Source organism: Mustelus asterias, chromosome 3, assembly GCF_964213995.1.
Source record: "Mustelus asterias chromosome 3, sMusAst1.hap1.1, whole genome shotgun sequence".
NCBI lineage: Eukaryota > Metazoa > Chordata > Chondrichthyes > Carcharhiniformes > Triakidae > Mustelus > Mustelus asterias.
Window position 1 is genome coordinate 4025081 of NC_135803.1, and position 15282 is coordinate 4040362.

Sequence of the window (15282 nt, forward strand, 5' to 3'; positions counted from 1 at the left end):
TTGCTCACCATACTGCTTAGGGCAGGGTCTTGGCTATCTTCATAACATGTCTTAAAGGTTTTGATCTGGTCCCTCACCGTACATTGATGCAAGACTCTAACACTTCTTGCACGTATGCAGAGGAGGAAACCTATCCCCTGAATTGCTGGAAATATTTATATTCAGTGGGAGAATTTGAAAGTGTTTCATTAGTAACTATGCATTTATTAGTATATCTTTCTTGCATGATCAAAATTTGACAGATTATGATGGAGCTAATTTGGGAACTCAATTTATGATGGAGAGTTTTATTTAAGATAAAATGAAGTATCAAATAAAGCAAAACTACTTTTCAAATGGTTATTCTGGTAGGGAGTACTCGATGGTGAGGGGTGACAGGAAATTATTATATCCCCAGTTACCGGTTAAACAAAGAACAAAGAACAATACAGCACAGGAACAGGCCCTTCGGCCCTCCAAGCCCGTGCCGCTCCCGGGTCCAAACTAGACCATTCTTTTGTATCCCTCCATTCCCACTCCGTTCATATGGCTATCTAGATAAGTCTTAAACGTTCCCAGTGTGTCCGCCTCCACCAGCTTGCCTGGCAGCGCGTTCCAGGCCCCCACCACCCTCTGTGTAAAATATGTCCCTCTGATATCTGTGTTAAACCTCCCCCCCTTCACCTTGAACCTATGACCCCTCGTGAACGTCACCACCGACCTGGGGAATAGCTTCCCACCGTTCACCCTATCTATGCCTTTCATAATTTTACACACCTCTATTAAGCCTCCCCTCATCCTCCGTCTTTCCAGGGAGAACAACCCCAGTTTACCCAATCTCTCCTCATAACTAAGCCCCTCCATACCAGGCAACATCCTGGTAAACCTCCTCTGTACTCTCTCCAAAGCCTCCACGTCCTTCTGGTAATGTGGCGACCAGAACTGGACGCAGTATTCCAGATGCGGCCGAACCAACGTTCTATACATCTGCAACATCAGACCCCAACTTTTATACTCTATGACCCTTCCTATAAAGGCAAGCATGCCATATGCCTTCTTCACCACCTTCTGCTCCTGTGACATCACCTTCAAGGATCTGTGGACTTGCACACAAAGGTCCCTCTGCGTATCTACACCCTTTATGGTTCTGCCATTTATCGTATAGCTCCTCCCGACATTATTTCTACAAAAATGCATCACTTCGCATTAATCAGGATTGAACTCCATCTGCCATTTCTTTCCCCAAATTTCCAGCCTATCAATATCCTCCTGTAGCTTCTGACAATGCTCCTCACTATCTGCAAGTCCTGCCAATTTTGTGTCGTCCGCAAACTGACTGATCACCCCAGTTACACCTTCTTCCAGATCATTTATATAAATCACAAACAGCAGAGGTCCCAATACAGAGCCTTGCGGAACACCACTAGTCACAGGCCTCCAGCCGGAAAAAGACCCTTCCACTACCACCCTCTGTCTTCTGTGACCAAGCCAGTTCTCCACCCATCTAACCACCTCCCCCTTTATCCCCTGAGATCCAACCTTTTTCACCAGCCTACCATGAGGGACTTTGTCAAACGCTTTACTAAAGTCCATATAGACGACATCCACAACCCTTCCTTCGTCAACCATTCTGGTCACTTCTTCAAAAAACTCCACCAGGTTAGTGAGGCATGACCTCCCTCTCAAAAAACCATGCTGACTATCATTAATGAGTTTATTCCTTTCTAAATGCGCATACATCCTATCTCTAAGAATCCTCTCCAACAACTTTCCCACCACAGACATCAAGCTCACCGGCCTATAATTACCCGGGTTATCCTTCCTATCCTTCTTAAATAACGGGACCACATTAGCTATCCTCCAATCCTCTGGGACCTCACCTGTGTCAAGTGACGAGACAAAGATTTGCGTCAGAGGCCCAGCGATTTCATCTCTCGTCTCCCTGAGCAGCCTTGGATAGATTTCATCAGGCCCTGGGGATTTGTCAGTCTTTATATTCTCTAACAAACCTTACACTTCCTCCCTTGTAATGGAGATTTTCCCCAACGGTTCAACACTCCCCTCCGAGAAACTCCGAGTTAACACATCCCTCTCCTTTGTGAATACCGACGCAAAGTATTCATTTAGGATCTCCCCTACTTCTTTGGGCTCCAAGCATAATTCCCCACTTTTGTCCGTGAGAGGTCCGATTTTTTCCCTGACAACCCTTTTGTTCCTAACGTATGAATAAAATGCCTTGGGATTCTCCTTAATCCTGTCTGCCAAGGACATTTCGTGACCCCTTTTTGCCCTTCTAATTCCCCGTTTGAGTTCTTTCCTACTTTCTTTGTACTCCTCCAGAGCACCCTCCGTTTTTAGCTGCTTGGACCTAACATACGCCTCTCTTTTCTTTTTGACCAGTCCCTCAGTTTTCCTGGTCATCCACGGTTCTCGAATACCACTCATCCTATCCTTCTTTTTTACAGACACATGTCTGTCCTGCAGCCCTAACAACTGTTCCTTAAAAGACTCCCACATACCAGATGTGGATTTACCCTCAAACAGCCTCTCCCAATCAAGAGCTGCCAATTTCTGCCTATTCCCACTAAAGTTAGCCTTCCCCCAATCCAACACCTTGCCCTTGGGACACCACTCATCCTTTTCCATCACTATCCTAAAGCTGACAGAATTGTGGTCACTATTTGCCACATGTTCCCCGACCGAAACTTTGAAGACCTGACCGGGCTCATTCCCCAGTACTAGGTCCAGTATAGCCCCCTCTCTCGTCGGGCTATCTACATATTGTTCCAAAGAACCCTCCTGTACGCATTTTACAAATTCCTCCCCATTCAGAGTCCCAGCTCTCAGCGATTTCCAGTCTATACCAGTGAAATTGAAGTCTCCCACTACAACAACCCTATTTTTCCTGCACCTATCCAGTATCTCCTGACATATCCGTTCTTCCACTTCCCTTGGGCTGTTGGGGGGCCTGTAGTATATCCCCAACATTGTGACTGCGCCCTTCCTGTTTCTAAGCTCCACCCAGAGTGACTCGTTACACGACCCCTCTGAATTGTCCTCCCTCTGCACCGCTGTTATATGCTCTCCAACTAATACTGCTACTCCCTCACCTCTTTTGGCCCCTCCTCTGTCTCGCCTAAAACACTTGTACCCCGGAATATTCAGCTGCCAGTCCTGTCCCTCTTTCAACCAAGTCTCTGTCACCGCAACCACATCCAAATTCCTCGTGAGCATTAAGGCCCTAAGTTCGTCTGTCTTAACGTTACAGAAAAATATATCTTTAAAATGTCGTAATGTTTAAGGGAAGAAAATCAACACCGGTTCAGGAAATGAAACACTTCCCTGGTAACAAGAGATCCAAAATTTACAAACTGAAATAGTCAGGCTGTGTAGGAAATTCCGGCACTCGTCCAACTTGTTTAAATGAATACCGTTGTTTATAAAACAGGAATTGTGATACTGAATCTAGAGAAAACTCCACAAGTTACTCCACTGAAATGTTTCAAATCACTGTAACTCTTTCTCCTGCTCGCCAGGAAGGGTCAGGAAAATATCTTCCTTCACCAACGTCATCACATGCTTTCAGGCCATTATCACATTGCTGTTTGTGGAATCCCCTCATTTTCAAATTCTCTGTTGTGTTTCTTGAAGCACAACAGTAACTGCACCTTCATAATATTTAATTGTCTGTAAAGTGTTTTAGGTGATCCTGAGACCACGAAATAAATTCATATCTTTCTTTTGCTCCATTCTCCTCCATGCTCCCCTCAAGTATTTATTCACCTTCCATTTAAAATCCACCATTTGCTCATCCTCCCCAGTTTGTCATTATGTAAAATACTGTGCCTAAACTCTCACTTCATTCTGTGGTGGGGGATTTGTAAAGGATAGGTTTGAAGTAATTATGTAGTTTAGGAGAAGTTAATGAAAACTTAAAGCATCCATTGTACAGCAAAATGTATAGATAGACAGAAAAATAGTCAAAGGTTTGCAGTAACTTCTAAATGCACATAGATACCGAATAGCAAGCAGGATTAGAGAGGCGTGAAAACTTGATTTGCATGGAGAATTTATTAATTCTTTTGTTGATGAGTTAGACAGAACGTACATTTCTATAGAGCCATGCATGACCTCAGGACTTTGCGTCGCTTTTTATAAAAAAATAAGTCATTTTGAAATATAGATATGAATATAATTTAGGAAACATGGGACATAAATTGTGCTCAGCAAAGTTCCGCTTTAGCATTGACATCTGTTCACTTCTGGAGAGTATTGACCATGACCAGGTTCTCCCTCATTTCTGAATTGAACATTGCCTGTTGTGACTGTCGAGGCCGACTGCCCAGTGTCCATCCCTGCCACCGCTGCTGGACTTGAATCACGTTGACCTGAATTCACTGATGGTTTTTCCTTCGTTGCTCTTTTCTGACACCTGGTCATTGATATTGTCCTCTGCTTTTTCCAATCTTGATAACTGTTTGTTTCCTGACATTTCAGTCAGAATCAAGAATTGCCATGCGCTGACTCTGATCCCCAACAGCTCAGGGACCCATTTGCACACATCCTCATTTCGCAGATATGGTCGACCTTTTGGTCTTCAGCCAATATCGGCGGCACGGGGGCACAGTAATTAGCACTGCTGCCTCACAGTGGCAGGCACAGAGATTCGATCCCCAGCTTGGGTGACTGTCTGTGTGGAGTTTGCACATTCTCCCCGCAGCTGCGTTGGTTTCCTCCAGGTGCTCCGGTTTCCTCCCACAGTCCAAAGATGTGTGGATTAGGTAAATTGCCCATGCTGAAATGCAGCTTAGTGTCAGTGGGCTAGATAGGGTAAATGCATGGCGTTGTGAGGATAGGGCCTGAGTGGTATTGTGGTCGGTACAGACTCGATAGGCCGATTGGCCTCGTTCTGCATTGTAGGATTCTACGATCAAGTTGACCATAGAACATTTAGATAAAGATGCATTACCGCGGATGCTGGAATCTGAGACAAAAACAGAAAGTGCTGGAAAATATCAGCAGGTCTGATAGCATTTGTGGAGAGAGAATGGAGCTAAACTTTCGAGTCGGGATGACCCTTCGTCAGAGCATATGTTTTTGCGAATGAAACCAATATCCACTCAACATTTCACAAACAGCACAGCTAACCTGTTTGCATGACTTGTTCGAGTGATAAATGTTCGCCCAGACACCGGGGAGAACTCACTTCCTCTTCTTGAAAAACATCACATGAAATCTTTTGCATTCTCCTGAGACTATGACTGCGGCTTTCGTTCAATCTCGCATCCGAAAACATCGCCAAACCTGCAACACTCCTTCATTACCGACACTGGAAGTACCAGCTGAGAGGTTGTTGCTCAAATCTCTATATTCTGTCTTGATGCAAGAACTTTGTATTTGAGAGTACAAATGTGCTACCCATTGAGTCTCAACTAAAAGCTGCTTGAAAACTGGAAATAACAAAGTGGTGTCAGGACCGATTAGAATAAGTGAAAAAGAAAACAGTAAACAGGAGGGATACATGTTTTATTCATTTACGGAAGTGGACATCGCTGGCTAGACCAAGATTTATTGCCCATTCCTTAAAGGTGGTGAGTTGCCTTCTTGAACCGCTGCAGTCACTGAGGTGTAGGTAAACACAGTGCTGTTAGGGAGGGAATTCCAGGATTTTGATCCAATCACAGTCAAGGAACGGCGATGTATTTACAAGTTAGGATGGTGAGTGGCTTGGAGGGGAACTTCCGTTGATCGTGTTTCCATGTGTCTCCTGCTCTTGTACTTCTGGGTTGGAGTGGTCGTGGGTTTGGAAGGTGTTGCCGAAGAACCTTGGTGAGCTCATGCATTGCAGCTTGAACATGGTACACACACACATGCCACTGTTCCTCAGTGGTGACGGTTTTGGAAGTTTCTAGAATTGATAGCAATACAGCGAACCAGCACATTTTTCAGAATGTGGGAGAAAACCGAAGCACCCGGATGAAACCCTCGCAGACACGGGGAGAACGTTCAAACTCCACACAGGCAGTGACCCCAGCTGGGATTCGAATCCAGGTCCCTGACGCTGTGAAGCAGTAGGGCTAACCACTGTGCTACCGTGCCGATGCAAAGGATGTTGATCTCCGTATAGTTGGACTACACTTCCACGGACCTTTATCCTCTTCCTCCGGTGCATCTGAAGAAGGCAGATAACCAGAGTACACTGCGATCTCCACAGGAACTCAGCAACAGCAGTGCAGCCCTTAGCATACATACATACCCTTTTGGGGTTGGCAGCGTATCCACTGTCCATCACCTATTGAAATTATTCTGGCCAATGGACACCGGGCAGGTAATCAAATCGCCAGAGTGGTTACTTGCGAAAGGATATATTGGCCTTGGAGGGAGTGCAGAGAAGGTTCACCAGGTTGATACCCTCGATGAGGGGTGTAGATTATGAGGAGAGATTGAGCAGATTACCTTTGTACTCGTTGGAGTTTAGAAGGCTGAGGGGTGTTCTTATAGAGGCATATAAGATAATGAAGGGGCTGGATAGGGTAGAAGTGGAGAGATTCTTTCCACTTAGAAAGGAAACCAGAACTAGAGGGCACAGCCTCAAAATGAAGGGGGGTCAGTTTAGGACAGAGTTGAGGAGGAACTTCTTCTCTCAGAGGGTGGTGAATCTCTGGAATTCTCTGCCCAGTGAAGTGGTGAAGGCTACCTCGTTGAATATGTTTAAATCACGGATAGATGGATTTCTGATCGGTAGGGGAATTAAGGGTTATGGGGAGCAGGCGGGTAAGTGGAACTGATTCACTTCAGATCAGCCATGATCTTATTGAATGGCGGGGCAGGCTCGAGGGGCTAGATGGCCTACACCTGCTCCTATTTCTTATGTTCTTATGTTACTACCCCACTTGTGTGTGACCGTGGTCAAGGTCAGTTTTTCTGTCGGCATCCTGCTGAAGCTTATATTTTGAATTTTTCTAAAGACAATTAGCAAGTATTTTTTCCATCATGGCAGGGTTTCATCACTTGCATTGTTACATTCACTGCTTCGCTCGTTGCGGCCATAGTTCCTTCCTTTGAGAAGGAAATATCATTACTGACTTATTTTTTTAAGTTTAATGAGTTTCGAAACAGCCCATTCAAAGGTACAACTCCCGCCACCCCTTCTTCACGAAGCAGGGTTTCGGGAAAACTCAGGCACAACGGATGCTGAATACTTGGCTACTGTGCGTTTTAAGAATACCTACCATTTGGATTCGGTTCGTGGCCTTTAAAAATGCAACTATGTGTACAGTACTATTGTGCTTTGTTATTTACAAAAATGAGCTGAACACTATGAAGTAATTTAACAACAAATATTTGTCCTTACTGAGATGGTATAATAAATGGAGCAAAGAAACTGGAAAGTGTGCTCGCTTTTTAGTTAAACTTAATATTGAGTATTCTTAAACTATGTCATTTTATGGTCGGTCTGCAGTGTGAACTTTCATGTCTTAAGTACATATCAATGAAAAAATCATAAATCAAGTAGAATGAATGTCCGGATGGCTCAGTGGATGAATGTCAGAAATTGACAGACATCGATCCAAGAATTAATTTGACAAGGCACTGCCAATTTTATTTCTGAACTATTGAGAAAAGTTTGAAATATTAGCAGTTTAAAACGTTGTTATTCAAATATCGAGACCGTGTGTAATACACATTTATGCTGTTAAGATTGTATTCGGCATTATGACAGGCCTTCGCCACAGTCCATTGCAGTTTTCAATGCCGATGCCAATTCAGTAACCGTATCCGGCTTTGGTTTTACTTTACAATTTTACTGAGAGTCATATTTCATTAAACTGCCATTCAGTCCATGGGTTGCGAAGACGTATGTTGAATTAATGTAGCCAGATATCGGCTTTTGACATGATAAAATCATCTGATGACACACATTCCCACGGCTTACCCATGACGAGTTATCACTCCGAAGGGCGGCACGGTAGCACAGTGGTTAGCACTGCTGCTTCACAGCTCCAGGGACCTGGGTTCGATTCCCGGCTTGGGTCACTGTCTGTGTGGAGTTTGCACATTCTCCTCGTGTCTGCGTGGGTTTACTCCGGGTGCTCCGGTTTCCTCCCACAGTCCAAAGATGTGCGGGTTAGGTTGATTGGCCGTGCTAAAATTGCCCCTTAGTGTCTTGAGATGGGTAGGTTAGAGGGATTAGCGGGTAAATGGGTAGGGATATGGGGGTATGGCCTGGGTGGGATTGTGGTCGGTGTAGACTCGATGGGCCGAATGGCCTCTTTCTACACTGTAGGGTTTCTATGAAAAAAAAGTCTATGAAAAAAGTGCCATTGTTAGGTAGCCAATCGCGATGCCATGAGGAACCTCAGAGGAGACGGTGGAAATGTTGTTCGGATGGCATGCTGAACTCTTCACCAGTTCGAGTGGGTCGGTTCTAAAGATCTCAAGCGGTTTAATGATCACCCTTTACGGACTTGTTTAAATGCGTTGTTTCAATGAAACGAGATATAAATTGGGATGAGGGAATTTCTGGCTCAGTCGGTAGGACCGTTGTCTTTGAGCCAGAATTCTCTTGATTCAATTCTCACTCCAGAATTTGACGGCCACAGAAAGCCGGTTCCTGACACTGCCAAGCTGGTCGATAATTATTCCGCCAGTCCTGCCAAAGCTTCCCAATGGGCACAATATATTATTTATTTATTTTCTTTATCAGAAGTAAGGCTTACATTAACACTGCAATGAAGTTACTTGGAAATTCCTCTGGTCACCACAGTCTGGCGCCTGTTCGGGTCAATGTACCTAACCAGCACGTCTTTCCGACTGGGAGGGAACCGGAGCACCCAGAGGAAACCCACGCAGACACGGGGAGAGCGTACAAACTCAAGATTGACAGTGACCCAAGCCGGGAATTGAACCAAGGTCCCTGGCGCTGTGAAGCAGCATTGCTAACCACTGTGCTACCATGCCGTATAATAGTGCAGCAAGGTACGTGCAGCAAATAATTGGTAAGACATCGTCTTGTGCTGTAGCCCATTAAGTGGTCAACCTGATATTTAATTCTACTGAATATCAGAGGGACTTCTAACGGGAGGATTTTGATGCGACATCTCTCGCTTAGCCGATGTGGAATTGCTGCCTGAAATTAGTAAAACGAAGATACTTTAAAAAATATGCAGAGCATTTTTAAAAGGAACATTCAAAGGTTTTTATTCGCCGATCTCCGGCCCATAAGATGCCTTTTGGTGTTTTTTTCAGGTTTCAATAGGATAATGTAACATTTGGGAACAAATATGCAGGACAGAAGTCCAAAGCTTGACGCCAAAATGGCAAATATTTCCACAGCGACAGTATATTTTCCAGAAGTGCTCGCATAAGCGGGGATGAACGTTACCCAAACTGCAAAAAATATAAGCATGCTGAATGTTATAAATTTCGCTTCATTAAAATTATCTGGCAGTTTACGGGCGAAAAAAGCCAGCAAAAAGCAGGAAGATGATAAAATGCCGATATAACCCAAAACAATTGCAAATGCCTTCACTGAGCCAACATCACATTCAAGAATAATTCTTGCATTTTGGTACTTTGTGTTTTTCACCGGTAACGGTGGCGATATTGTTAACCAGAGGACACAGGTTATAATTTGCAAACAGGTACATAATAATATTATTGTTCTTTGTGGCACAGGTCCGAACCATTTCATTCTATCATTCTTTGGCTGTTTAGCCCTAAAAGCCATTAACACGACAATTGTTTTCCCCAAAATGCAAGAAATACAGAGAACAAAACTAATAGAAAAGAGAGTGTGTCGGAGCATGCAACTCCATATTGTCGGCTTGCCAATAAAAGTTAGAGAGCATAGGAAGCACAGCACTAAGGAAAAGAGAATGAGAAAACTTAATTCGGAGTTATTAGCCTTGACAATTGGGGTGTTCTTGTAATAGGTGAATACCGCTGCAACACCAATAGTGAGTGAAACCCCACAAAGGGCAGTTGTCACCAGTGAGACTCCCAATGGATCCTCAAAGGAGAGAAACTCAATTTCTTTCAGAAGACATCGATCTTTTTCGGAATTCGGCCAGTAGTCTAAATGACATTTAATGCATTCGATTGAGTCTGTAAATGAGGAACAGCCAAGATAAAGGTTTAATTAACAATGGAACAATAATCAATGCAATGATTTATTGGATACACATCCAGCTATACATTTCCGCTCTACTCTACTGAAAGCATGAGTGATTCCCACGCATTGCCTGATGATTGGTGATACTTTTTCTTCTCATCGTGAATACACAGGAGCGTTTCCAGTGTTAGCCTTGACAGAATATAGTTGGAACTCCTGATAGAATGCTGCACTTTTCTGGTTTTTTGCACCAATCTGATGCCAATTTATTTCTGAAGGACAGAAGATGTCCTACGGAAATTCCAGACTCTCCATTACTTCAGTTTTCATTGTGGAACGTTGAAGATTGTTAGCTGAGAGTTTTTTTAACTTTAAGGTTTATTTCGTAGTGTCACAAATAGGCTTACATTAACACTGCAATGAAGTTACTGTGCAAATCCCCTAGTCTCCACACTATGGCGCCTGATCGGGCACATTAGGGGGAATTTAGCATGGACAGTGCACCTAACCACCACGTCTTTCAGAATGTGGGAGGAAACCCACCACAGACAATGACCCAAGCTGGGAATTAAACCCGAGGCAACAATGCTAACCACTGTGCCACCATGCTGCTTTTAGACCATGCCAGCCTCAATCTGTGTCCGAGACCTGGAATATTTCTGTTTCATCCCCCAAGGCTTCAGTTTTACAACGCTCCTTGATGGAAAACTTGGTAAAATGTTCTATCGCTGTCAAGGGCAGTCTCTGTCACCTTACTACTCATAAGGAAACAGCGGGAGTTTTAAATTTGTTTTATTTTTATTTGAGACGAGGTGCAGCTTTAACTAAGTTTTATTTTTCTGTTATTGCATTTGAAAAGGCTAATAAGGTCACCCCGGGACACAGAGTATATTTGAGTTAGTTTTAATGGAGAACCAGAGAAGCAGGTCCGGACAAGGGACATGCAAAGACCAGATCTCCCAAAACAACAAAATAAATCCCCCCCCCCCCCCCCCCACCCCAAAGAAAAACAGAGAGTGGTGCAAAATGAACGCCTCTGGCAGACCGTTTAATTAGAGCAACAAAGTACAAGAAGTTGAACAAGGTATTGGTGGTAAAGTTTAAAAAAACAGATAAAGGGCTCGAGTTAAAGAAACCATTGCTGGATACATTTGATTTGATTTGATTTGATTTGATTGTATATTGTCACATGTATTAGTATACAGAGAAAAGTGTTTTTTTGCGCAAAGCATACCGTACACAGTGAAGGAAAGGAGACAGTGCAAAATGTAGTGTTACTGTCATAGCGAGAGTGTAAAGAAAGATCAACTTAATGCGAGGTGGGTTCATTCAAAAGTCTGATGGTAGCAGGGAAGAAGCTTTTCTTGTGTCGGTTGGTCGTTTGGTACGTGTCCTCAGACTTTTGTATGTTTTTCCCGACGGGAGAAGGTGGAAGAGAGTATGTCTGAGGTGCTTGGGTTCCTTAATTATGCTGGCTGCTTTTCCGAGGCAGCGGGAAGTGTACACAATATCAATGGGTGGGAGGCTGGTTTTAGTGATGGATTGGGCTACATTCACGATCTTTTGTAGTTTCCTGAGTTCTTGGAAAGAGCAGGAGCCATGCCAAGTTGAGATACAGCCAGAAAGAATAGCTTCGATAGTGCACCTGTAAAAGTTGGTGAGATCCGTAGCGGACGTGCCAAATCTCCTTAGTCTTCTGAGGAAGTATAGGCGTTGGTGGGCTCTCTTCACTATATCGTCCGCATGGATGGGCCAAGACAGGTTGTTGGTGATCTGGACACCTAAAAACTTGAAGCTCTCGACAATTTCTACTCCGTTCCCATTTATGTAGACAGGGACATGCCCTCCACTACTCTTCCTGAAGTCGATGACAATCTCCTTCGTTTTGTTGACATTGAGGGAGAGATTATTATTGCCGCACCAGTTCACCAGATTCTCTACGTCTTCTCTGTACTCCGCCTGGTCATTATTTGAGATCCGACCCACCATGGTGGTGTCATCAGCAAACTTGAAAATCGAGTTGGAGGGGAATTTGGCCACACAGCCATATGTGTACTGGCGTATAATGTCTGCTAGATGAGAACCAGACATGCATGGTAATCAGGAGGTTGGGCACACCTTAATACAGCTCTGAAGCTGTTCAATCAAGAGCGACTAAGTAGTCTGGGTCTGAATTTTTTGGAATTCAGAAGAATGATGACTGACCTCTGAAGCTGTCCAATCAAGAGCGACTAAGTAGTCTGGGTCTGAATTTTTTGGATTTCAGAAGAATGAGGACTGACCTTATTCAGTGGACTTGACAGGGTAGATGGTCAGTTGTTTTTACTAGTGGAAGAGTCTTGGACAAGGGGCCACAGCTACAAGATAATGGCAACGTCATTTAAAACTGAGATGCATAGAAACATCAGTTTTAAATGGCGCTACCATTATCTCATTCGTGAGACATGCGCATCAGTGGCTGGCCAGCATTTATTGCCCGTCCCTAGTTGCCCGAGAGCAGTTTTGATTCAACCACATTGCTGTGGTTCTGGACTCACATGTAGGCCAGAACTAAAGGACATGACCACCCAGATAGGTTTTTTTTACAACAATCGACAATGATTTAATGGTCATCAATAGATGCTTAATTCCAGATTTTTTATTTGAATTCAAATTCCACCATCTGCCATGGCAGGATTCGGATCCGGGTCACCAGAACATTAGCTGGTTTTCTGGATTCATGTTTTAGCGATAATACCACTGGGCCATTGCCTCCACCAACCTTGTCGCAAAGGGTGGTGATTTCTGGAATTCTCTGCCCCAAAGGGTAGTCGAGGCTGTATCTATTTAACATGGAGGTTGGTAAATATTTGAGAGATCGAGGAATAGAGGGATATGTGTAAATGGCACAGAAAAGGAGCGGGGGCCGGCAGAGATCAGCCATGGTCATACTGAATGGCGGGGCGGGCTATTCTTGCTACTATTTTTTATGTTCTTGTGTTGTGATGTACTGTTGGCGTGGTTGCGTAGCTGATTGATTTTGTGACGGCTGAATGTACATTCCGATCCAAGCCAAAGGAAGGAAATGTTGAAATCCTGGATGGATCCTTGGTGAAAATTTCGAGAGAGAAAACATTGTTTGGGAGATTATTTCAAGGCGCATTCTTCGAGAGTGAAGTTTGGAAATACTCGTATGAAACGCAGAGTTTGAATGAAATCAGCTGGCTCACAGTGTAACAAGCATTTGATGTGAAACCCAAGTAAATTGTATCGGGTGGCAACTGTTAGTTGGTTTGGGAGTCTGGAGTGTTTGATCACAGTTGGTGTAGTGGGTTGCAAAGACTGTGTACGTACAGAGAACACGAAAGTACATGATAAACTTCGTAACTTCTGTTAGCCTTACAATTCTGTATATATCTGTGAAGTTATAGTTGGGTGAAGGAATATTACAATTTATCTTGTTTAATAAATGTTTTGAACTTTTACTATACGTTAACACGCAGTCCTGTGAATCTGTTTATCCAGGTCTTGGAACAAAAACAAGTTAGCATCTATCAAACCAACTTCCATCTTGGAATCTACCTCGTCCAGGAGTGACATCAACCGGTGTCATCACATTCTCAGATTCAGGTCGATATGTTATACCGTGTGGTCCTGCCAACACCCAAGCTGAGCGTGTTCGGTGCTGATTAGTTAGAGTGGATAGATGGGTGGTAACTAGCGAAATTAGATTTGTTCTGATTTTTGTTGAAAATACATAACGAGGAAATTTCGCATCTTGTCGCTGCCGTCGCTATTAGAACCGTTTCGCTCGAAGTAAACCTCGTTCCAGAATAAAATTCTTCAGCACTTGAAGCCGGACGTTGTGAATATTCACATATCATTTCTGTATCCAGTGTTCACAGTAGATTGTTTTGATACCATTTGGAGTTTATCTGAAGACTGGCCTATGGTGGGAATCTGAGGATGAAATTAGAAATCAAGCATCTTTTGGGAACCTCTGACCAAACTATATTGGGTTCAGTCTGATTGAGGGTGGAGATGTTCATCGAGAATCCTACTTCGGTTCGATATTTAACAGTCTTCCGTCATTTATGATTGGATGTAGCAAGTCTATACAACTTCACTCTGATCAGTTTCTTGTGACATTGCTTAGCTCCTTCCATAATATGCTACGTCTGGCGTTCAGTATGCTTGTAATCCTGCGTTTTATCTTCACCGGGTATTTTTAATTTTCCCTGCTACTGCGCTGGCAAGCTTTTCTGCACTTCTCACTGAACATAGCTGATTACCTGTCTTGATTCTAATTGTAGAGTGAGAGCCCTTCCAGCCCTTAAAGTTACAGATAGCAAATACAGCTTAGCAGAGAATGATTGGTAAATTTAGGTTTTGGGGAAGGATCTCAGAAGCATGAGAGGCATAAAAAGGTAGGAAAGGGATTACAGAGTTTAGAGCCTAAATATATGCCACGCCGGCCGGCAATTACGGAGCAACGAAAACAGGGGTGTCTACAATGTGCCAGTATTGGAGGAAGAGAGCGCTTTCAGAATGTTTGTTGGTTGGTTGAAAAATGCTGTAGAGAAATCTTAGTGTACGGCAATAGAGTGATTTATATATTAGAACAAGCATCTTAAAATCGTTCTTTTGTTCAACCTACTGCAATATACTGAATCGTTAAATGTAAGCACCCCAGAACTTTGATTAAGAAGCATGTATTCTACGAATGCATGCATCGCTGAAAAGGCTGGAATTTGACCATATTTCATTGACCTGAAGTAATTGTAACCATAATTATAGGAGTAAACCATTCAGTCCCCTGTGACTTTTCCCTGTTGCATCATTTAACAAGACCTCGGCCGATCGCCTTATCGTTATATACTCCTTACTTATAGAAATGCCCATATTCAACCATTCCCTGGGTCCATCAGGGACAACTGGAAACCTCCCCCCACTTCACCTTGAACCTATGACCCCTCGTGAACGTCACCACCGACCTGGGGAAAAGCTTCCCACCGCTCACCCTATCTATGCCTTTCATAATTTTATACACCTCGATTAAGTCTCCCCTCATCATCCGTCTTTCCAGGGAGAACAACCCCAGTTTACCCAATCTCTCCTCATAACTAAGCCCCTCCATACCAGGCAACATCCTGGTAAACCTCCTCTGTACTCTCTCCAAAGCCTCCACGTCCTTCTGGTAGTATGGCGAC

At 43.7% G+C, this 15282-nt stretch overlaps 1 protein-coding gene across 1 annotated transcript in view; it reads right to left on the minus strand.

Annotated features, from left to right (window-relative positions):
- Window positions 1–9169: 9169 nt before the first annotated feature.
- LOC144485286 (extracellular calcium-sensing receptor-like) overlaps window positions 9170–15282 on the minus strand; it is a 28362-nt gene continuing 22249 nt past the window's right edge. The window contains exon 6 of the mRNA XM_078203495.1: window positions 9170–10086. Within this exon, the coding sequence (XP_078059621.1) occupies window positions 9170–10086 (917 nt within the window). The remainder of the gene's footprint in view (window positions 10087–15282) is intronic.